Genomic DNA, 26,469 nt, shown 5'->3' with positions numbered 1-26,469 from the left:
CCAGCAGTTTGGCTCGCGATGGTCGATGGTGCATGATGCTGATATTCTTCAATGCCAGGAATTACTACTTTACTCTAAAAAAAATGATAAAAACTTAACAAGTGAACCAAACAGTTTTAACAGACACAAGAAACTTCTACGTACACAGGAACTGTATGTACAAGTAGTGGCATCGCTTCAAATTGGACCAGCTTCTGATGATGTTCGGTATGTTTCTGCTTGCAGATCCTGGGTCTGGTCTTCTCCATGACCATGTTCTCCTCAGGCAGCTCCTTTCCCTTCCCTGCTGCTCTTTTCTCCTTAGATGCGGAGAAGGCATTTGACAGGATGAATTGGACTTTCTTATGGAGGCTCCTCGATCAAATGGGCATCGGCTTGTATTTTACCAACTTGATCCAGACCCTCTACTCCTCTCCCTCCTCAGTCCTCCTGACTAATGCCAACACCTCTCCTCCTCTTTGACTTTCTCGAGGTGCCAGGCAGGGCTGTCCCTTATCGCTCTTACTCTTTAATCTCTCATTAGAGCCCCGAGCTGCAGGCCTCCGTCATTCCGATCTTATTTCTCCATTCCTGGTTAAAGGTGTTCCTCAAAAAGTCTCCTTATATGCTGATGATCTGCTACTTTACTACAATGCCCCCACTGATCTTCCTTACATCCTTAATTTGTTTTAAACATATGAATCCCTCTCTGGCTATAAGATTGACTGGTCAAAGTCTTCTCTCCTTCCACTGAATCCTGCCTGTTGCTCTTCTTCATTTCCTTCTTCTATTCTTCAGGCGGACTCCTTCAGATACCTGGGGTTGGACATCTACCCCTCTGTCCCGGAGCTTACAGCTGCTGGTTTCCGCCATGTTCTGGAGGGTATTAAAATCTCGATCTCCTCATGGTCTCTTTCCCTTTCATTCCAGGAGAGACTGGCCATTATTAAAATGAACGTCCTCCGGAGGACTAATTTTGTTAGTTCCTTACTTCCGCTTCCTCCTCCACCTAGATACTGGGCTTCTGTTAAGTCTGTAGTTTCTGCATTTCTTTGGGATGGTAAGAGACCTTCTGTTAAACATTACACTCTAACCTATGACCGGTTAGATGGGGGTGTCGCCCTCCCAGATTTTGAACTGTACCACCATGCTTTCACCCTAAGGGAGTTGGATCAATCCTCCCCAGCATCCCCCTGTCTGGCTTCTCATCCAAGCAGGATGTCATTCCCCACTGTCTAACCTCTCTCCCTTTCTTGCCCATTAAATTAAAATCTATCTCGTCCTCTGTTGGTCCAGTTACCTTCCATGGCCTTCGTACATGAAGGAGGGTTGAGCGATTGCTGGGCCCCTTCCCGAAGTAAAACCCCTGCACTCCTTTGTTCCACAACCCTGTCCTGAACATCGGAGGCCCCATCTCCAGCTCACCATGGTCATCGTCAGGCATTTCTACTCTGGGTGATATTTTTAACAGCTCGGGTCTCAAAACGTTTCAGTCTCTTGTGTCCATGTTTAACCTTCATTCCTCTTTGTATTCTTTTTACCTCCAGCTGAGGTCTGTGCTTATGGCTTGTAGTCTCTCTTTATCCTCTCCTCTTCCTCCTCAATCGCTCTACACATTTGCTTCGACTCTCTCCCCCAGTTCTAAGCCTGTGTCCAGTGTCTATTCCCTTCTCAGCAAACCTCTTACAAACCTCTCTCTGTCACTTCCGTCTGGCAGATGGAAAAAACTGTTCTAAAAATCCAAATCATCAGCAAACACAATTTAAATTTGTCCATAGATTGTACCCCACTCCCAGGAAACACCATCTCATGGGTTTAGAACCTGATCCATTATGTCACCTCTGTCCCCTTCTAGTCCCTGGCACCGTTCTCCATATGTTCTGGGACTGTCCTCCTGTTGCTGCTCTTTGCGATTACGTAGCTAGATCTCTCGCATTGTTTTTTTTCTTTTCTATTCCTCTCTCCCCTGCAGTCCTTCTTCTTCTGATCTTCTCCTCTCTCTCCCTTTCTCTCTCCCAGCAGAGGCTCCTGATATCCGCCTCCTTGGCAGCTAAGTTGTTATTAACCTCTCACTGTAAATCTCCTGACCGCCATTCCCTCTGTCTGGACGTCTACCTTCTTTAACTTGCTGCTGCTCGCACTGTCTGCGGCCTGAATTAATAATCCCTCTAGCTCTACTCTTCAGAGCTTCAACATGGGCAGCTAGTTAAGGGCTGGCTGGGGGTCACTGCGTGAGTCTGCATTATTTATTTATTCATGTATTTATTCATTTACCTACGATCTACTCATCTATTTTAATTAAATAATATTTTCACTGTTTCTATTTGTATCATTGTTTTGTCCTCAGCTTTCTCTCTGGGGCTGGGTGTGCTGGCGACTTGATGGATGATATATATATGTGTGTGTGTGTGTTTTTTTCTTTTCGCCTACATGCTGTCTCAGGGTATGGGGGGGGGGGGGGGGGGGGTTGTTGTGTTTTGTTCTATGTTAAAATTGTTACATAAAAATTTAATCACAAAAAATGCCCAATTGAGCGGGAAAACCATGGACCTGGCAACCCTTCATATGTAATGCACTGTAAACCCCACTGTTGTCATTAATAAAGAAATTAAGTTAATACAACTTGACATTACTTAAAGTACAAAGTTTTGGCATCAAAACTTAAACAGGTGTGTTTAACTTACTCATTTGGTAGCAAAAACGTTTTAATTAATATTTTAAGTTCTCTGAACTCAACATTTTAATTCATTTAAATAAAATGATTGGTCGCGCTAAAAAATTCTGCTTTGACAACCGCGCTGATTGGTCCATAAGTTATATAACACAAGGCAGGAATTTTTTTTCGTGCTGAATTTTGCTGAAGCAGCAGCAAGACAGAGGGACTATAGCAGAAACCGTCTGACAGAAGAAAGACAAAAGTTAAATTAGTAAGTAGAGATTTAAACGCTCATATACATTTTTCTTAATTGATTTTCACATTATTCTAATGTTATGTTTTTCGTTTCACTCCAGTAGCAGCACAAGTACGCTGGCGGTAAAGCAGGTGGGAAGAGAGTCCTCCTGTGACATTACACAGGTAGGTTAACGGTAAAATATTTAAATGTAAAATTCGCTTGGTTGCCGTTTTATTTTTGGAGTATTTTGTAGTTATAAACACGCTTACTAACTTTCTGTAAGAACATTTTAATTTCCCGTTTAATTTTTTTTGGTTTCTTCCCCCAGCTGCACGTGCTGGCAGACGATTATGAAGCAGGCAGAGACACGCATGGAGTCATCATAAAGGCCCATGGATTACACTGATAAGTTAATGTTTAACACGCTTGTACATTTTGGTTTATTGTCTGTAAAAGGTTTTATTTTGTAGTTATAAACACGCCTAAGTTTCTAATTTTTTTTAATTTCCCGCCTAACGTAACCATTTTCCTCCCTCAGCGGCACTTGCAGGCAGGCGGTCGTGAAGCAGGCGGTGACAGGGCTGGAGTATTTATGAAGGCCCATGGATTAATGTTCATGTCTTTTAAAAACGTGGGCTTACTGTTAAAAAATAGCTATTTGGTTGTTTGTGCAGCTTTTAAAAATGTGATCTTACAGATAAAAATGGGAGTTTGCTGTTAAAATGTTGCTTTTAAAAAAGTGGGCTTACTGTTATAAGCAATGAAATGTAAATGCAGTATAAGCCTAATAAAGTGGTTGATGTGTGAAAAAAAAAACTTGTTTTAATGATTTATAAATTATTTAATACAAGTAAAGAATATATAAGATGAAAATTTGGGAAGTTTAGTCTATTTGTCACGATCGGGCTCCGGTGATCCGGGAAGCAGGGAAACGGAGCCAGGAAGTCGGGTACAAACGGGGTTTTAATGCTCGAGAGACAGACAGGTAGGGACATCGACGGACACTACAATGACAAGTCTGGGGAAGACTGACTCGGACGAGGACTAAATACAAAAGACAAGCTAGACTTAATAGGACACAGACGATCACAATCAGGGCTGAACACGAGGTAACGAGGTGGGCGTGGCACACATTAGGATCGAACGGAGCAGGGTGTGACACTATTAGCCCGTTTAAGTTATCTGTACTTAAACATTTAAGTTAATTCAATGAAGAGACCACATTTGGTTAACTCAATAAATCAAGTTGTCAATTTTCCATTACTCAAACAAACTGAGGGAATCACTTTCCTCAAATCATTTGAGTATTCTCAACTCATTAGGGTTTACAGTGTGGTTTATAGATACACCTGTAAAGTGTGAGATGTCTGAATGCGGTTATACTCTGATAACGGCACTCACAGAACGCCTCTCGTCCAATCAGGTTTCTTGATCGGAACTAACTGTTATGTAATGCATTATGAATGTTATTACTAAAAATCTGGCCTAAAGTGAAGTGTTACCAAAACCTTTTATTACATTTAAACAGACGACACACAACTCTACATTACAGTGTCTCCATGTGACTATAGTGTCACATAGGGAGGGGGGGGTGTAGATATCTGTTTTCTTTCTCCCTCTTTTCCCAGATCTGTGAAGAACAGGACTGCTGCTCCTGGCTGTTAAGCCCTATCCATCTGAAATACAGGGCAACCCATCATTGGTGCTCAGTGTTCCAGTGGAAGATCTGACCAATCCCGACTGGTCTCTTCCTGATGGGAGGGCCAAGCATTCAAAGCTGGCTGTGTCTATGTGTCTAGGAGGGGAGATATGGATGTGCTGTTAGTGTCATTTGGTGAATTTGTTTTCTTTGATACTCTCCTCCTGTCTTCTGCAACCCCCCCCACCTTGTGAAATTGAACAGGTAAGAAGTGTGCACACATACATTAACACGTAGGTCCTCTCTCTGTATAAACACACTGGGTTAGAGGGCGAGTGCCACCTTCTGTATTTATGTTCAGATGGGTAAGCCTAGTGTAGTCTGGGTTTTTATTTTCTAACTTTGATTTTAGTTATAATCTTAACACAGTAGGGAAGAGGTGTTATGTTTTGTTCATTTCTTTCCTTTGTCCATGTTCTTTTCCCTGGGTCTGGCCCATCCTCCTGTGTTCCCAGCACCCAAATCCCTGTATTGGTTCAGTCAGAATGACTGAAAGCTATTGCTCACCATGAATCCATGACACTGAAACCTACAAATCAAGCCAGAAATCTTGGTGTAGTTCTGGACTCAGACCTAAATTTCAACAGTCACATAAAGACAATTACAAAATCAGGCTCCCACCACATTAAAAACATAGCAAGAATTAAAGGATTTCAAGATACAGAAAAGCTTGTTCATGTGTTTATTTTCAGAAGGCTAGACTATTGTAATCGTGTCTTCGCAGGTCTTGGTAATAAATCAGTCAGACAGCTGCAGCTCATCCAGAATGCTGCCACCAGAGTCCTCACTAACACCAAGGAAGTAGAGCATATTACACAGGTCCTTACATCACTGCACTGACTTCCTGTGCATCACAGGATGGATTTTCAAATATTTTTACTTGTCTACAAGGCACTAAATGGCACTAATTTCCGTAACGTTATGAAGCATCCAGACCCCTGAGGGCATCTGGCAAAAGTTTACTCAGTGTCCCAGAATGAAGACCAAGCAGGGTGAAGCAGCTGTTAGTCTCTATGCTCCCTGTATGTCGTACAAGCTTCCTGAAGACTTGAGGTCTGCAAACACTGTCAGCTCATTATAATCAGGGCTTCAAACATTACTGTTTGCTACGGCTTTTCAATTTTCAGTTAAATTAAGCAGTAATTGAGTTTAGTAATACACTGCCTCTACAATGTAACTTCTTTTTAGTTAACTATTTTTTTGTTTTTTGGGCTTTTATGCTTTTTAAATGTATCTTTTAAATCAACAATGAATGCTTTTGCAAATCCCACCCCAAAGTTCCAAGGTACCAAAAAAGAAAGGGTACTTTGGATACTGGAACTTTTGGTACTGGTACTCAACCAGAAGTCAATGGAAAAGGGAAAGTACCAAAAGTACCGAACCTGGTGCAGTGGAAAAACACCCTGAATAATCTTGTCTTGCTTTGCAATTGGATTCAAAGGTTACTGACATAAACAGCTCATGTAAATATGAAAGGCCAGGAGGCAGCAGGAGAGAGAAAGAGAAGCTCCCCTAGCAGAGGAAAACGAAAGACAATAAAACACACTCCACCTCATACAGGGAGAGAGAAGCGTGTGTGTGAACAGACTCACATTGTAAGAATTCTGCTCTGGTCCTGGATACTAATACCGGAAGGATGGTGTCTTTGGTAACTAGTAGGTGACAGAGAGAAACAGGGATGTGAGTAAAAGGAATTTACTTGTGGGAGATGGACTTCACTCACTGTGGAGACACCAGCAGTAGAATATTATCATTATGAGGGACAATAACAGGCATTTTTAACAAACTGCAAATCATGGTAAGTTACACTTAATACAGATATTTGGATTCTGTAATGTAGAAGAAACATGAAATGTGATCTGGGTTTTGTAGCCTGTAGAATTTAGAGCTCATTAGTTTTCATAAAGATTTAGTCTTACTGGAAACAGAAACTGACTTGGTGACACAAACGTGAGGCTGACTGTACTGCATACTCTCTCTGCATGGTCTATATTAACAAGAACAGACTGAAAAATGTTTTTATTTATCAACCTGTATGATGGATCTCTGCCATTTTCTTTTCGCAAACATTCTCCAGTTGATCCTTCAGCTCAGAAAACCCCTTCCTCATGTTCTCTAAAGAGCAGCGTGGAATGATGGAGATTCTGGGCCAAAATCCAGCTTCAGGGGTAACAGGAAGACCCTGGCAACTCTACAGACACACAGTCTGAGTAAACTGCTTCATCAAAACAAATGTGTATGGAAATCTAATTAACAAGACCATTAACATCTGACAAATGACAGACTAGCTGAAATACAAATGAGAACATGCATCCATTTGATTACTCTGGTTTTCTTATTTTCAAAGTAGCTGTTCTGTTACCTGGAGGAAATGGATGTGATCCTCTGTGTGTGAAAGCTGCTCCAGCTCAGAGTGTCTCCTCTTCAGTTCATCAATATCCTGCTTCAGTCTCTTCATGTCTCCTTCTGCCTGACTCACTGCAGCCTTCTCCTGATCTCTGATCAGCTTTGTCACCTCAGAGCGTCTTCTCTCAATGGAGCGGATCATCTCAGTGAAGATCCTCTCACTGTCCTCCACTGCTGACTGTGCTGATCTCTGTTGGTGACACAGGGAGCAGAGGACAGTAAATTACAATTGACCCCTTTTGAGACTCCAGAGAGCCTCATTGTACAATAGTGATGTGAGCCGACAGGAGATATAAAAACAGCACAGGGCTGGGGTTTGGAGCGTCACGATGCTGGATGCCTCAGGTACTGAAACCCAGCCAGCACTGATTGGAAATGATCCCTCAATAAGCTCATACACTGTCAGCTGCAGGGATTTGGCAGAGACTGGTGGCAGGTTGGTTGCCACCAATAGGTCTCAGTTTAATAGGTGACTTTCTTGGTGTTTATTTGCATTATGCTGGGTTGAGAAAAGTTGCATTTTTCTCAAATGGGCCTTTTATGGTATTTTTCTAAATAAATTAGCTACTACTGCTGCAACACTTGGTTAAACTCAGTTATCAAGCAACTTCTGACCCAGAATAACCCACAGCAGCATTAATTTGATTAATCCCCACAAGTCTATAAATCTGCAATGTGTTGAATCTGAGAGAAGATTCAACATGATCACAAGCCAGCTGTTATCTTCTCCTCAGGTTCATACTCACTGTGATTGAGGCCACAGCCTCTCTCAGCTCCTGCAGCTCCTTCTCTCTCATCTGGATTCTCTGCTGAAATTCCTTCTGTGTTTCACAAATTTGTTTCTACAGACAGGAAACAAGATGACAAAATAAGTTTGTTTCATTAGCTGAGATCATATTCATTAATCATCCTGTCCAGGGTGGACCCCAGCCTTGGGCCCTATGCTGCCTGGGAAAGGATCCAGGTCCCCATGACCCTGACTGGGATTACTGGTTAGGAGATGGATGGATGGATGGATGGATATTCATAAATGATTTATTGACTGTAGGTATGATAAACTGGACATAGACCCTTTGGTCCAGTTTCCACCTGGTATTAACATGCGTGCTGGGTGATCCAATCACAATTGCACAGCACTAATTACAGGTCTGAATGCACCCAGGACACATTGAGGATGCACTGAGATCTGATCACTCAACCCACATTGGGAGGTGGTCTGGGCCGCATATGGCCACATTCTTATAACAATGTGAAGGCGAATGTGTCCTGGGCTGCATTGCAGGACCGGCTACTCAACTGACGTCCTATTTGATTTATGTCAGATCGCATGTCAGTTGAGAATGAGCCACTGTGTAGTAAACTACACTGTGAACAACAATAATGCATCTTTTCTCCTGTGACACTAAAAACTGGGAAGTTGATTTAATATTGGACTGTTGTGACCCATTCATACAGAAACCGTGTCATAGTGTGCATCACTGATGTTACATGCAAATTCAGAAAAGAAAATGTGTAAAATGTGATTATTAAAGATGTTTCAGAATTTGCACAGATCATATATTTAATGAGCATGTTGGGGCGCGGCCTGGTGCAGGCAGGGAAACAAGGTGACGATCCACTTAAAAGCTCCAAGACAAAGGGATTTAAGGAAACTGAGCAAAACTGGAAAGACACAAAATAAGGGAACAACAAGGGGTCAGAACTCACCAGGGAAAAAGTAGCTAAGAAAACGACACGTAGACTAACAGAGGGAATGGGGCAGCTAGTGATGTTAAGCTTGACACCGAAGCTCAGAGGGATGTGCCAAAAAACTGATACACTGCATTCTGAAGCACAGCTTCGAGGTTTCCTCCGTTCCTCCCTAAACACGTGACCATGGTCACCTGAAGCTTGGTTCTGCACTCAGCCATGTGGCTGCTTTGGAAACTGAAAATGAGGCGAAAACCTCAATGCTGGTTTCAAACATGCTGTAGAGCAAATATATCAGCGCACACACACTGCAGCGTAAGTTTTAATCACAATAATAATTTAATATTAATATATTGTTAATAATTTTATAATAATAACCATTAGTCATTATTGTGTACAAGGTTCAGTTTAATTGAATGAATACATAATATCAGATTTGGGTGAGGGTATTACCCCATAATCTGTATAATATTCCCAGTATAGAGACCAAGAAGCAAATGATTGATGAGGCTTTGGTCAATATGATTGTGAAGGATTCACAACCCTCCACCATAGTGGACGATGCTGGATTTAGGGAGTTTGTGGGAATCCTGGATCCAACCTACATTCTCCCATCCAGGCAAACATGAAAGGGTCTGGTGTCAGAAATATTTAAGATAGAAAAAAAGAAAGCAAAGGAAGAGGTGAAAAAGGCCAAAGCAGTAAGTCTAACATCTGACACGTGGACATCCATACATATGGAAGCTTATTTAGCAGTCAAATGTCATTTTATAAATAAGACTGAGCTGTCTGCCGTATTATTGGGAGCAGGAAAATTCCCAGAGTCTCATTCTGCAGAAAACATGGCTGCAGTCAAGGCAGCCTTGATGGAGGAGTGGGGAATAGAAAATAAAGTCTGATGCTTGACACTGACGCTGCACAGAATGTGATTACCTGTGTCAGACACACAACCTGCATTGTTCATACACTGAATTTGGTTGTGAAGCCATTGATCAGACACAAGGACCCTGACGATATCGGATCCAAGGAAGGACAGATCGTGACCTACTTCAGAACAGTACAACTGCTAGAGAAAGGCTTTGTCAAATCCAACAGCAGATGGGCAGACCCACTCTCAGAATGGTTCAAGAAGTGGAAACCAGCTGGAATAGCACCTATTTAATGCTGCAATGATCACATGATCAAGAAGAGCCAGATGGTGCTGCATTGGTCACTCTGAGGACAGAGCTCACAACCCTGACCTCAGAGGAATATCACGTAATTTATGGAGTGTCTGGGTGTTTTATGACATTTCAATGAGGCAACTGTTGCACTTTCTGAAGAGAAGAGAGTATCAGCATCCAAGGTAATTCCTCTCATCCGCAAGCTTAGACATGCTGTGAATCTGAAACTGTCCCAGACACAGAATGTCAAGGCCCAGCAGTTGTGCAAGTACCTCTTTAAGTTGCTCAGTGAGAGGTTGTCAGTCTTTGAGACCATCAGCATAATGACACTGGCCACACTGCCGGATCCAAGATATAAAACTGCAGGTTTCTGTAGCCAATCTAATGCTCAGGCTGCTGTGAAATGCCTTACAGCAGAGTGTGCATCCAGCATAAGATCACAGGAGGCCCAGCAGAACCCATCCACACCCACATACAACCAGGCACCAGAACCAGAGCCTGCAGGATCCTCATCTGGTACGGCAATGCATACCGGTACTGTTGCAACCTTTCACGTTTTAATGAAAATGTTCAATTAAACTGAACTGGGTTTACAGTTATTATTGCACAGTACAAAATGCACAGTGTATATAATGATTCATGTTTTGTCATTTTAGTTCCAGGTCTGTAGGATCTTCTGGACAGTGATGTGATGGGGGAGAACAAACGGGTCAAGGGTTCTACAGCAGATGCTACTGTGGAGGTTCAGCAGTACCTCAGTGACCCAAATATACTGCGTTCTGAAGACCCTTTGCAGTTCTGGGATATGCAGAAGGCTGTGTAAACACACATGTGAACTTGCGATACAGTTTTTATGCACTCCAGCATTCCGTGTCAGTGGATATTCTCTAAAGCAGAACTTGTGAATAAACAAAAAACGTAACCAACTTAGTCCCCACACTGTTCAACAAATACTGTTCCTCAACAAACACCTGCAGTCCAATACCCCCTCGAGTTACGCAAGCACCCCTTCCCAGGTAATTCAGAGGTAGCCAAATCCATAAGAACCTGCACAACCGAACTTAACCAGTACATTCAAGACCACTTGAATGTTTGTCTATTTGTATATTTTTTGATGCACTACACTCAGTCAAAATGAACTGCTATTTACTTATTTGACCACCTACAGCCACTAATATTCACCATTTAGAAAATCTTTGAGTACCGAACCATTTTTCGAAGCAATCGCTTCGGAAAGCTTTGTTTTGCCATCACTATGGGCAACTAAGGGAAGATAATCAGGAAAAGCAACCAGGTATAAAACAGGGTGTAACTAAAGACAATGACCTAACATTCCACCACCAACACACAAACAATGAACCAGCAACAAACAGGAGGACAAGCACTTAAATACAACAGTCAACCGAACTAACGAAGAGGCAGATGTGACACATAAGACAATTAACCAATAACAACGGTGCAGGAAAAACAGGCAACAAGTGCAGTAACTTATACTAATGAACACAAGACTAGGAAAACTCCAACAAACACTGAAAGTAAGAAACACTAATCACACACTAGGAATTCAACACTTAGAAAATATATAAACCAGTGGAACATAATAAAACAAGCTTTACAAGAAGAACACAGAACTAATAAACACTAGGAAGAATAGAAAAGCAATAAAGAGGTGAGGTTGGTTCCTGACCAGCTGGTCCCAGCCTTGGTGCCAAGGAAGAACACACTAGGGCCAAAGACAATGAGACGACAAAGGGGCTGGACAGTGATGGCTGCTGGCTACACGGGGAAGAGACACAAGGACAGCGATGGCTGCTGGCCACACGGGGAAGAGACACAAGGACAGCGATGGCTGCTGGCCACACGGGGAAGAGACACAAGGACAGCGATGGCTGCTGGCCACACGGGGAAGAGACACAAGGACAGCGATGGCTGCTGGCCACACGGGGAAGAGACACAAGGACAGCGATGGCTGCTGGCCACACGGGGAAGAGACACAAGGACAGCGATGGCTGCTGGCCACATGGGGAAGAGACACAAGGACAGCGATGGCTGCTGGCCACACGGGGAAGAGACACAAGGACAGCGCACTGTGTCAAAGCTTCATTATTTATGTCAAAGCTGCTCCATGCTTTATTAATATTAATGAAATGTGCCGGGAAAAATTACATGAATGTAAAATTAAACCATGTAGGTAAGAATGTGTGTTCAGTAGCCTAGAAAATGGACGTGTGAATAGAAACATATAATAACAGTGTAATTGTTTATATAGTTTTATATTGGGCTGTCAGGGGTCTTGAATTCCTGGTCAGAAATTCAGTCCCACTCCAGCCCTGACTACTTTGCTCCTTTTACTTCACACTCTGGCTGTTTCATGTTTACTGCACCATTCTCAGTAAACTCTACACACTGCAGTGTGTGAAATTAAAATCCCAGGACGGTGGCTGTTTCTGAGATAATGGAGCCGCTACTCTTATGCTGAGCTCCATTTACCTCGGAGGTCGGAACTCTGAGCTGGGAATGACGTCACAGATGAGTTAAACACGTTCCAAAGCAGCAAGTCAGACAGCCATTTAGCAAAACCAGGGATCGGTTTCAAAAAGCAAGATTTCTTGCTTAGCCAGATAACTTGTTGGATTTAATGTGCCCCAGTTTAAATGACCTTTTCCTTCATTCACTTATTTTTAGCCCAGACTTTGTGGTAATTACACTAACATTTGTTAAGACAAAATCCGTTTATTTAAAATTAACTTTATATTTATATAAGAAAACTTCTGGCCTGACCTGTATCTCCTCCCTTTGTGAAGCAGCTGAGACTGTATCATGGCCATCCATTGTACAGAGATAACAGATACACTGCTGGTCGGTACGGCAGTAAACCTCCAGCAGTCTGTCATGGTGGGAACAGACCTTGTCCTGCAGACGTCCAGTGGCATCAGTCAGCTTGTGCTTCTTAAAAGCTGGAGACTCATAGTGAGGCTGGAGGTGAGTTTCACAGTAAGAGGCCAGACACACCAGGCAGGACTTGACAGCTTTGTGTTTTCTCCCAGTACAGAAATCACACTCCACATCTCCAGGTCCAGCATAATGGTCAGCAGGAGCAGTTGCTTGTAGTCCAGTCTTCTTCAGTTTCTTCATCACCTCAGCCAGTATAGTGCATCTGTTCAGAACAGGTCTGGGTATGAAGGTCTGTCTGCACTGGGGGCAGCTGTAAACTCCAGCATGATCCTCCTGATCCCAGCAGCTCTTAATGCAGCTCATACAGTAACTGTGTCCACAAGCTGTTGTCACTGGATCTTTCAGTTGATCCAGACAGATTGGACAGCTGAACTGGTTTGGATCCAGTGCGGAATTGGCTTCTGCCATTTTGCCACAAACACTGATAGGATTCAGTTTCGTCGTCTGTGTGTGAGAGTGAGAGGAACTTCCTGCTTCTCAGGCTGCAGTAGGTGTGGTTTTGGACTGAGTAAAATATTACATTATACAAACTGTACACACAACAGACATTTATTTAACTTTTATGTGTATAACTGTTACTAATTTCCCAGACAAGATTTGATTTTTTTATGTAGAAATTAGTATAAGACAGCAGTTTTATTGAGAATGAATTTCTGTGTTTGTGTAGAAGATTGTCTTTCCTTTTTTCTCCAGATGAAGCAGATTTACTGGAAAAAAGTAATTTGATTTGGAGTTGAAACTATCATGTGCTATGAGGTATAACATACAGGTATGTGCAATTATAGGTTAGGACATCAGTTTCATTAAACACTATTAAGTTAAAATCTCGTATTTAAGCCATAAGTTAATTGATCAGCTTCAGCCAACCCCAGGAACAGAAAGATTAAATACTAGATAAAATATCCAACAAATTCCAATAACCGCTTATCCAGTACAGGGTTATGGGACACACACATCACAGGAAGCACAGGGCACAGGGCAGGGACACCCTGGATGGGATGCCAGTCCATCACATGGCACAAGGCAGAGACACCCTAGATGGGATGCCAGTCCATCACAGGGCATAAGGCAGAGACACCCTAGATGGGATGCCAGTCCATCACAGGGCACAAGGCAGAGACACCCTAGATGGGATGCCAGTCCATCACAGGGCAAACACTCACTCACAGGCTGAGGAAAATTTAGAGACACTAATTCACCAAACTGCATGATCTTGGACTGTGGGAGGAAACCTGAGGAAACCCACAGGAACACGGGGAGAACATGCAAGCTGTACATGCAGAACCAGGAGTGGGAACCAGACCCACAAGCCTGGAGGTTTGAAGTGAGAGCAGCTGGTCTGAAGTCCTGAAGGGAGCTGGAGCCCTTTCTTTGGAACAGTGTGGATCCGTCCTCCATTACTGCTTATCCTGTACGGGGGGGGGGGGGGGGGGGGGGGGTGAGCCTGGAGCCTGTCCCAGGTGGCACAGGGCGGGGGGCACAATGGATAGGATACTAGTTTATAGCAGAGCACACACTCACACACACAATCACACACTAAGGGCAGGGGACACGATGGATAGGATACTAGTTTATAGCAGAGCACACACTCACACACACAATCACACACTAAGGGCAGGGGACACGATGGATAGGATACTAGTTTATAGCAGTGCACACACTCACACACACAATCACACACTAAGGACAGGGGGCACAATGGATAGGATACTAGTTTATAGCAGAGCACACACTCACACACACAGTCACACACTAAGGACAGGGGACACGATGGATCGGATACTAGTTTATAGCAGAGCACACACTCACACACACAATCACACAGTAAGGACAGGGGACACGATGGATAGGATACTAGTTTATAGCAGAGCACACACTCACACACACAATCACACACTAAGGACAGGGGACGCGATGGATAGGATACTAGTTTATAGCAGAGCACACACTCACACACACAATCACACACTAAGGACAGGGGACGCGATGGATAGGATACTAGTTTATAGCAGAGCACACACTCACACACACAATCACACACTAAGGACAGGGGACGCGATGGATAGGATACTAGTTTATAGCAGAGCACACACTCACACACACAATCACACACTAAGGACAGGGGACACGATGGATAGGATACTAGTTTATAGCAGAGCACACACTCACACAGACAATCACACTGTAAGGACAGGGGGCACGATGGATAGGATACGAGTTTATAGTAGAGCACACACTCACACACACAATCAAACAGTAAGGACAGGGGGCACGATGGATAGGACACTAGTTTATAGTAGAGCACACACTCACACACAAAATCACACAGTAAGGAAAGGGGACACGATGGATAGGATACTTGTTTATAGCAGAGCACACACTCACACTCACAGTTACGCAGTAAGGACAGGGGGCACGATGGATAGGATACTAGTTTATAGTAGAGCACACACTCACACACACAATCACACACTAAGGACAGGGGAGACGATGGATAGGATACTTGTTAATAGCAGAGCACACACTCACACAGACAATCACACACTAAGAACAGGGGACACGATGGATAGGATACTTGTTTATAGCAGAGCACACACTCACACACACAATCACACACTAAGGACAGGGGACGCGATGGATAGTATACTAGTTAATAGCAGAGCACACACTCACACACACAATCACACACTAAGGACAGGGGACACGATGGATAGGATACTAGTTTATAGCAGAGCACACACTCACACACACAATCAAACAGTAAGGACAGGGGGCACGATGGATAGGATACTAGTTTATAGCAGAGCACACACTCACACACACAATCACACACTAAGGACAGGGGACACGATGGATAGGATACTAGTTTATAGCAGAGCACACACTCACACAGACAATCACACTGTAAGGAAAGGGGACACGATGGATAGGATACTAGTTTATAGCAGAGCACACACTCACACACACAATCACACACTAAGGACAGGGGACACGATGGATAGGATACTAGTTTATAGCAGAGCACACACTCACACAGACAATCACACTGTAAGGACAGGGGACGCGATGGATAGTATACTAGTTAATAGCAGAGCACACACTCACACACACAATCACACACTAAGGACAGGGGGCACGATGGATAGGATACTAGTTTATAGTAGAGCACACACTCACACACACAATCAAACAGTAAGGACAGGGGGCACGATGGATAGGACACTAGTTTATAGCAGAGCACACACTCACACTCACAGTTACGCAGTAAGGACAGGGGGCACGATGGATAGGATACTAGTTTATAGTAGAGCATACACTCACACACACAATCAAACAGTAAGGACAGGGGGCACGATGGATAGGACACTAGTTTATAGTAGAGCACACACTCACACACAAAATCACACAGTAAGGAAAGGGGACACGATGGATAGGATACTAGTTTATAGCAGAGCACACACTCACACTCACAGTTACGCAGTAAGGACAGGGGGCACGATGGATAGGATACTAGTTTATAGTAGAGCACACACTCACACACACAATCAAACAGTAAGGAAAGGGGACACGATGGATAGGATACTAGTTTATAGCAGAGCACACACTCACACTCACAGTTACGCAGTAAGGACAGGGGGCACGATGGATAGGATACTAGTTTATAGTAGAGCACACACTCACACACACAATCACACACTGAGGACAGGGGACACGATGGATAGGATACTTGTTTATAGCAGAGCACACACTCACACAGACAATCACACACTAAGAACAGGGGACACGATGGATAGGATACGAGTTTATAGCAGAGCACACACTCACACACACAATCACACACTAAGGACAGGGGACGCGATGGATAGTATACTAGTTAATAGCAGAGCACACACTCACACACACAATCACACACTATGGACAGGGGACGCGATGGATAGTATACTAGTTAATAGCAGAGCACACACTCACACACACAATCACACACTATGGACAGGGGACATGATGGATAGGATACTAGTTTATAGCAGAGCACACACTCACACACATTTACACAGAAAGGACAGGGTGCACGATGGAAAGGATATTAGTTTATAGCAGAGCACACACTCACACACACAATCACACACTAAGGACAGGGGACACGATGGATAGGATACTAGTTTATAGCAGAGCACACACTCACACACACAATCACACACTAAGGACAGGGGACACGATGGATAGGATACTAGTATACTGTATAGCAGAGCACACACTCACACAAACAATCACACACTGAGGACAGGTGGCACGATGGATAAGATACTAGTTCATAGCAGAGCACACACTCACACACACAGTGACACAGTAAGGACAGGGGACACAATGGATAGGATGCTAGTTTATAGCAGAGCACACACTCACGCATACAATCACACAGTAAGGAAAGGGGACACGATGCATAGGATACTAGTTTATAGCAGAGCACACACTCACACACACAATCACACACTAAGGACAGGGGACGCGATGGATAGTATACTAGTTAATAGCAGAGCACACACACACACACACAATCACACACTATGGACAGGGGACACGATGGATAGTATACTAGTTAATAGCAGAGCACACACTCACACACACAATCACACACTAAGGACAGGGGACACGATGGATAGGATACTAGTTTATAGCAGAGCACACACTCACACAGACAATCACACTGTAAGGAAAGGGGACACGATGGATAGGATACTAGTTTATAGCAGAGCACACACTCACACACAAAATCACACAGTAAGGACAGGGGGCACGATGGATAGGATACTAGTTTATAGCAGAGCACACACTCACACACACAATCACACACTAAGGACAGGGGAAACGATGGATAGGATACTAGTTCATAGCAGAGCACACACTCACACACACAATCACACACTAAGGACAGGGGGCACGATGGATAGAATACTAGTTTATAGCAGAGCAAACACTCACACACAAAATCACACAGTAAGGAAAGGGGACACGATGGATAGGATACTAGTTCATAGCAGAGCACACACTCACACTCACAGTTACACAGTAAGGACAGGGGGCACGATGGATAGGACACTAGTTTATAGTAGAGCACACACTCACACACACAATCAAACAGTAAGGACAGGGGGCACGATGGATAGGATACTAGTTTATAGCAGAGCACACACTCACACACACAATCACACACTAAGGACAGGGGGCACGATGGATAGGACACTAGTTTATAGTAGAGCACACACTCACACACAAAATCACACAGTAAGGAAAGGGGACACGATGGATAGGATACTAGTTTATAGCAGAGCACACACTCACACTCACAGTTACGCAGTAAGGACAGGGGGCACGATGGATAGGATACTAGTTTATAGTAGAGAACACACTCACACACACAATCAAACAGTAAGGACAGGGGGCACGATGGATAGGACACTAGTTTATAGCAGAGTACACACTCACACTCACAGTTACACAGTAAGGACAGGGGGCACGATGGATAGGATACTAGTTTATAGTAGAGCACACACTCACACACACAATCAAACAGTAAGGACAGGGGGCACGATGGATAGGACACTAGTTTATAGTAGAGCACACACTCACACACAAAATCACACAGTAAGGAAAGGGGACACGATGGATAGGATACTTGTTTATAGCAGAGCACACACTCACACTCACAGTTACGCAGTAAGGACAGGGGGCACGATGGATAGGATACTAGTTTATAGTAGAGCACACACTCACACACACAATCACACACTAAGGACAGGGGACACGATGGATAGGATACTTGTTTATAGCAGAGCACACACTCACACAGACAATCACACACTAAGAACAGGGGACACGATGGATAGGATACTAGTTTATAGCAGAGCACACACTCACACACACAATCACACACTAAGGACAGGGGACGCGATGGATAGTATACTAGTTAATAGCAGAGCACACACTCACACACACAATCACACAATAAGGACAGGGGACACGATGGATAGGATACTTGTTTATAGCAGAGCACACACTCACACACACAATCAAACAGTAAGGACAGGGGGCACGATGGATAGGATACTAGTTTATAGCAGAGCACACACTCACACACTCACACACACAATCACACACTAAGGACAGGGGACACGATGGATAGGATACTACTTTATAGCAGAGCACACACTCACACAGACAATCACACTCTAAGGACAGGGGGCACGATGGATAGGATACTAGTTTATAGCAGAGCACACACTCACACACAAAATCACACAGTAAGGACAGGGGGCACGATGGATAGGATACTAGTTTATAGCAGAGCACACACTCACACACACAATCACACACTAAGGACAGGGGAAACGATGGATAGGATACTAGTTCATAGCAGAGCACACACTCTCACACACAATCACACACTAAGGACAGGGGGCACGATGGATAGGATACTAGTTTATAGCAGAGCACACACTCACACACAAAATCACACAGTAAGGAAAGGGGACACGATGGATAGGATACTAGTTCATAGCAGAGCACACACTCACACTCACAGTCACACAGTAAGGACAGGGGGCACGATGGATAGGACACTAGTTTATAGTAGAGCACACACTCACACACACAATCAAACAGTATGGACAGGGGGCACGATGGATAGGATACTAGTTAATAGCAGAGCACACACTCACACACACAATCACACACTAAGGACAGGGGACACGATGGATAGGATACTAGTTAATAGCAGAGCACACACTCACACACACAATCACACACTAAGGACAGGGGACGCGATGGATAGTATACTAGTTAATAGCAGAGCACACACTCACACACACAATCACACACTATGGACAGGGGACACGATGGATAGTATACTAGTTAATAGCAGAGCACACACTCACACACACAATCACACACTATGGACAGGGGACTTGATGGATAGGATACTAGTTTATAGCAGAGCACACACTCACACACAGTTACACAGAAAGGACAGGGTGCACGATGGAAAGGATATTAGTTTATAGCAGAGCACACACTCACACACACAATCAAACAGTAAAGACAGGGGACATGATGGATAGGATACTAGTTTATAGCAGAGCACACACTCACACACACAATCACACACTAAGGACAGGGGACACGATGGATAGGATACTAGTATACTGTATAGCAGAGCACACACTCACACACACAATCACACACTGAGGACAGGTGGCACGATGGATAAGATACTAGTTCATAGCAGAGCACACACTCACACACACAGTGACACAGTAAGGACAGGGGACACAATGGATAGGATGCTAGTTTATAGCAGAGCACACACTCACGCATACAATCACACAGTAAGGAAAGGGGACACGATGCATAGGATACTAGTTTATAGCAGAGCACACACTCACACACACAATCACACACTAAGGACAGGGGGCACGATGGATAGGATACTAGTTTATAGCAGAGCACACACTCACACACACAATCACACACTGAGGACAGGTGGCACGATGGATAAGATACTAGTTCATAGCAGAGCACACACTCACACACACAGTGACACAGTAAGGACAGGGGACACAATGGATAGGATGCTAGTTTATAGCAGAGCACACACTCACGCATACAATCACACAGTAAGGAAAGGGGACACGATGCATAGGATTCTAGTTTATAGCAGAGCACACACTCACATACACAATAACACACTAAGGACAGGGGACACGATGGATAGGATACTAGTTTATTGCAGAGCACACACTCACACACACAATCACACACTAAGGACAGGGGACACAATGGATAGGATACTAGTTTATAGCAGAGCACACACTCACTCTCACAGTTACACAGTAAGGACAGGGGGCACGATGGATAGGACACTAGTTTATAGTAGAGCACACACTGACACACACAATCACACACTAAGGACAGGGGGCACGATGGATAGGATACTAGTTTATAGCAGAGCACACACTCACACACACAATCACACACTAAGGACAGCTTAGAGATCCCAATCGGCTTAAGTCATGTTTTCATTCTCTGAAGGACGAGGAGAAAACTCCTATTGGGGGAACATGCAGACTTCACATACGGAGTGGGAGGGGGGGGGAAGAGCCAGAGGTTACACCCTGAAGCCCCACACCTCCCCACAATCACACATACTGTTAGGATTTATTTAAAGTCACAATTTAATTCTATAGAATTTTGAATTATGATAATCTTTTCAGGAACTGTGTTGGAATTTACACTGACTTTAAGAATGTTAACATACAGGATTCACCTGTTTCCCCACCCTTTACCTAAGCAGGTGTGATCTCTCTGCCTTCAGACATAGCTGACATACTCACTTGCACATATTTACATTCACATTTCTAATATGTAGCAGATAGAGTTGCCAAAAGTGGCAAAGAAATGAGTCAAACATCACACTGCAAACATACAGCTGTCAATGTGTTGCCCAGGCACAAGTGCAGCTAAGCTGATATTTCTGAGATCTGCAGGTATATGACAGGGGCTTGGGGCTAAGACTGGGTTAGGGATAGGTATGGATGGTCCTGGGACTTTCCTGCAGAACTCCTGGGCTGGAGGTACGTCCTTCATCCCTTAGCTGGGGAAAGAGGCTCCCAACCTGCGGAGGCTTTCACTGGGACCCTGCTGCTCCTTGGGTCTTGGTACTAAGATTTCCTTGAATCTTTTACCTGGGGAATGAGGCGCCTTAACTGAAGGACTTGGGCTCCAGAGCCTTTGCCTGAACCCTGACCCTAGAGCCAACCTTAACCCCATAGACTTAAGGGGTAGTTAAGGGGTGGTTAAAGGATGCCTAGAAATCCCCAATTCAAGCCATTTTAGACAGAAGTTTGGAGGATCAGGGCTCACTTAGGTATTACTGATGTCTTTTCTTAACTTTGTTTTTAATGTAATTTTCGACAGGAATCATGTGTCATGGCTGCACTTGGAAAATAAATGATAAAACATTGTTATTCTCAGAAAGAAGCTCCACGCTTTCCTGGGTCAAATAATTGGTCCATTTCCACCAAAGATTCTGTCCTTCTTCCAGTCTTAACATAAAGGTTATGCTTTCCATATTAAACATCTTCTTAACAATACTGATCCATTCAGACACTGTGGGTGGAAGGATGCCGAGGCCGTGATGAGTAGAGGTATGGTGTTATATTTACTAGTCGACAAAACGGCGAGATAGACATAAGTCGCTGAACTGTCGACTTAGGTGTATCTCGTCAATTCTCTAAGTCGTCACGTTTAAGCTGGTCCCGCGAGTGTCGACTTAGACCGGTTTTACTGTATATCCAAAAGCTGCATTAGGGCTGGAAGGCAGAGCTCTGGATTGCTAAGATACACCATCACATCACCAGCACACACAGAAACCTTGTGTTCTCTTTCTCTTATTGTTACACCCTCTACAGAGAGATCGTGTCTTACAGCTTCGGACAGCAGTTCTATATACAAGTTAAAAAGGGTCGGTGAGAGCGGACACCCCTGCCTCATCCCTCTCTCCAGGGTGATAATGTGTCAAATGTGTCCAGTAAGTTTAATTCTGGCTGAATATATTGTTTTAATGCACTGAATAAATTCCACACTGAGACCAAACTTTCCCTGGTATAAATATTCCCAGCATACAGAATCAGATGCCTTCTCTGCATCTAGGCTGACTAACACAGTGCTAGTCTTTTCCCTGATGACCTGGTCAATCACATGCAGAGTCCATGTTATACTGTCCTGTGTTTGTCTGTGTTTAATGATGCCAGTCTGGTCCTCACTGTAGGATCACACATGCACATATGACAGAGCTTAAATTCCAGGTGGCCTGAGACAAGGCCTACCCTGGTACGAGAGGTATTCGCTGGCCTAGGCACAAAAGAGGGGTTAGTGACCCCACACACACACACACACACACAGATAACAAAGGAGGCCAACAAGTTTTAGGAACCTACAGACAGCAGAGTGGACCTCAAGGACAGGGGTCCCACGACTTGGCACACAACCCCCTCCCCAGACATCCTGCCTTACCTACTACTCACCCAACAGGTCAACACCCTAAAGAAAGTTTCTTCTAAGTCGGCTTTTGTATACCCTGTATATTTCTTTGCCTATGATTGCTAGTCTCAATATACAGGTTATGTTTGTATGTGTCCTTAGACAATCTTAGTGTTTTCTGTGCCACCCTTATAACCATGTTCACGGAGTATCACCTATTTTACCCGTCACACTTAAACACTTATATAAATTGGAATAAACAAATATGTATAGCTACTACTGCGTATATGTTCTCATGGTTATACCAGAAGAATCTTGAAAATTAAAGTGTAACCAGTGTGTCCTAACTTTCAGAGATTTCTTTGATTAACAACCCCCCCCCCCCCCCCAATCAGTAAGGACAGGGGGCACGATGGATAGGTTACTAGTTTATAGCAGAGCACACACTCACACACACAATCACACACTAAGGACAGGGGGCACGATGGATAGGACACTAGTTTATAGTAGAGCACACACTCACACACAAAATCACACAGTAAGGAAAGGGGACACGATGGATAGGATACTAGTTTATAGCAGAGCACACACTCACACTCACAGTTACGCAGTAAGGACAGGGGGCATGATGGATAGGACACTAGTTTATAGTAGAGCACACACTCACACACACAATCAAACAGTAAGGACAGGGGGCACGATGGATAGGATACTAGTTTATAGCAGAGCACACACTCACACACACAATCACACACTAAGGACAGGGGGCACGATGGATAGGACACTAGTTTATAGTAGAGCACACACTCACACACAAAATCACACAGTAAGGAAAGGGGACACGATGGATAGGATACTAGTTTATAGCAGAGCACACACTCACACTCACAGTTACGCAGTAAGGACAGGGGGCACGATGGATAGGATACTAGTTTATAGTAGAGAACACACTCACACACACAATCAAACAGTAAGGACAGGGGGCACGATGGATAGGACACTAGTTTATAGCAGAGTACACACTCACACTCACAGTTACACAGTAAGGACAGGGGGCACGATGGATAGGATACTAGTTTATAGTAGAGCACACACTCACACACACAATCAAACAGTAAGGACAGGGGGCACGATGGATAGGACACTAGTTTATAGTAGAGCACACACTCACACACAAAATCACACAGTAAGGAAAGGGGACATGATGGATAGGATACTTGTTTATAGCAGAGCACACACTCACACTCACAGTTACGCAGTAAGGACAGGGGGCACGATGGATAGGATACTAGTTTATAGTAGAGCACACACTCACACACACAATCACACACTAAGGACAGGGGACACGATGGATAGGATACTTGTTTATAGCAGAGCACACACTCACACAGACAATCACACACTAAGAACAGGGGACACGATGGATAGGATACTAGTTTATAGCAGAGCACACACTCACACACACAATCACACACTAAGGACAGGGGACGCGATGGATAGTATACTAGTTAATAGCAGAGCACACACTCACACACACTATCACACACTAAGGACAGGGGACACGATGGATAGGATACTTGTTTATAGCAGAGCACACACTCACACTCACAGTTACGCAGTAAGGACAGGGGGCACGATGGATAGGATACTAGTTTATAGTAGAGCACACACTCACACACACAATCACACACTAAGGACAGGGGACACGATGGATAGGATACTAGTTTATAGCAGAGCACACACTCACACAGACAATCACACTCTAAGGACAGGGGGCACGATGGATAGGATACTAGTTTATAGCAGAGCACACACTCACACACAAAATCACACAGTAAGGACAGGGGGCACGATGGATAGGATACTAGTTTATAGCAGAGCACACACTCACACACACAATCACACACTAAGGACAGGGGAAACGATGGATAGGATACTAGTTCATAGCAGAGCACACACTCTCACACACAATCACACACTAAGGACAGGGGGCACGATGGATAGGATACTAGTTTATAGCAGAGCACACACTCACACACAAAATCACACAGTAAGGAAAGGGGACACGATGGATAGGATACTAGTTAATAGCAGAGCACACACTCACACTCACAATCACACACTAAGGACAGGGGACGCGATGGATAGTATACTAGTTAATAGCAGAGCACACACTCACACACACAATCACACACTATGGACAGGGGACACGATGGATAGTATACTAGTTAATAGCAGAGCACACACTCACACACACAATCACACACTATGGACAGGGGACTTGATGGATAGGATACTAGTTTATAGCAGAGCACACACTCACACACAGTTACACAGAAAGGACAGGGTGCACGATGGAAAGGATATTAGTTTATAGCAGAGCACACACTCACACACACAATCAAACAGTAAAGACAGGGGACATGATGGATAGGATACTAGTTTATAGCAGAGCACACACTCACACACACAATCACACACTAAGGACAGGGGACACGATGGATAGGATACTAGTATACTGTATAGCAGAGCACACACTCACACACACAATCACACACTGAGGACAGGTGGCACGATGGATAAGATACTAGTTCATAGCAGAGCACACACTCACACACACAGTGACACAGTAAGGACAGGGGACACAATGGATAGGATGCTAGTTTATAGCAGAGCACACACTCACACACACAATCAAACAGTAAAGACAGGGGGCACGATGGATAGGATACTAGTTTATAGCAGAGCACACACTCACACACACAATCACACACTGAGGACAGGTGGCACGATGGATAAGATACTAGTTCATAGCAGAGCACACACTCACACACACAGTGACACAGTAAGGACAGGGGACACAATGGATAGGATGCTAGTTTATAGCAGAGCACACACTCACACACACAGTGACACAGTAAGGACAGGGGACACAATGGATAGGATACTAGTTTATAGCAGAGCACACACTCACGCATACAATCACACAGTAAGGAAAGGGGACACGATGCATAGGATACTAGTTTATAGCAGAGCACACACTCACATACATAATAACACACTAAGGACAGGGGACACGATGGATAGGATACTAGTTTATTGCAGAGCACACACTCACACACACAATCACACACTAAGGACAGGGGACACGATGGATAGGATACTAGTTTATAGCAGAGCACACACTCACTCTCACAGTTACACAGTAAGGACAGGGGGCACGATGGATAGGACACTAGTTTATAGTAGAGCACACACTGACACACACAATCACACACTAAGGACAGGGGGCACGATGGATAGGATACTAGTTTATAGCAGAGCACACACTCACACACACAATCACACACTAAGGACAGCTTAGAGATCCCAATCGGCTTAAGTCATGTTTTCATTCTCTGTAGGACGAGGAGAAAACTCCTATTGGGGGAACATGCAGACTTCACATACGGAGTGGGAGGGGGGGGGGAGAGCCAGAGGTTACACCCTGAAGCCCCACACCTCCCCACAATCACACATACTGTTAGGATTTATTTAAAGTCACAATTTAATGCTATAGAATTTTGAATTATGATAATCTTTTCAGGAACTGTGTTGGAATTTACACTGACTTTAAGAATGTTAACATACAGGATTCACCTGTTTCCCC

General features: G+C 44.0%; 1 protein-coding gene and 2 long non-coding RNA genes across 3 annotated transcripts; 1 reads left to right on the top strand and 2 right to left on the bottom strand.

Annotated features, from left to right (window-relative positions):
- Positions 1–2,830: 2,830 nt before the first annotated feature.
- On the top strand, positions 2,831–3,228 carry LOC140588722 (uncharacterized). Its single transcript, XR_011989897.1, has 3 exons — positions 2,831–2,906; positions 2,992–3,055; positions 3,202–3,228. It is a non-coding gene; the product is annotated as an uncharacterized lncRNA (long non-coding RNA).
- Positions 3,229–6,136: 2,908 nt separating this feature from the next.
- Positions 6,137–7,162, bottom strand: LOC140588721 (uncharacterized). The gene is made up of 3 exons (XR_011989896.1): positions 6,935–7,162; positions 6,604–6,763; positions 6,137–6,224 (listed from the first exon to the last, which is right to left on the bottom strand). It is a non-coding gene; the product is annotated as an uncharacterized lncRNA (long non-coding RNA).
- Positions 7,163–7,697: 535 nt separating this feature from the next.
- On the bottom strand, positions 7,698–13,218 carry LOC140588984 (E3 ubiquitin/ISG15 ligase TRIM25-like). The gene is made up of 2 exons (XM_072711643.1): positions 12,612–13,218; positions 7,698–7,820 (listed from the first exon to the last, which is right to left on the bottom strand). Exons 1-2 carry the CDS (start codon positions 13,191–13,193, stop codon positions 7,698–7,700), a joined length of 705 nt encoding a protein of 234 aa, XP_072567744.1. The 5' UTR covers positions 13,194–13,218.
- Between the last annotated feature and the right edge of the window lie 13,251 nt (positions 13,219–26,469).

Source organism: Paramormyrops kingsleyae, chromosome 4, assembly GCF_048594095.1.
Source record: "Paramormyrops kingsleyae isolate MSU_618 chromosome 4, PKINGS_0.4, whole genome shotgun sequence".
Taxonomy (NCBI): domain Eukaryota; kingdom Metazoa; phylum Chordata; class Actinopteri; order Osteoglossiformes; family Mormyridae; genus Paramormyrops; species Paramormyrops kingsleyae.
The sequence above is the reverse complement of the archived record's forward strand: the minus strand, read 5'-3'. Positions and strand labels throughout refer to the sequence as shown.

What these genes read in the sequence shown, in the direction of transcription:
- LOC140588984 (XM_072711643.1), bottom strand. Translation starts at nt 13,193, where the DNA reads ATGGCAGAAGCCAATTCCGCACTGGATCCAAACCAGTTCAGCTGTCCA. An exon ending in CACAAAGGGAGGAGATACAG is followed by an intron (nt 7,821 to 12,611) that starts GTCAGGCCAGAA and finishes TCCTGTCTGTAG; the next exon opens with AAACAAATTTGTGAAACACA.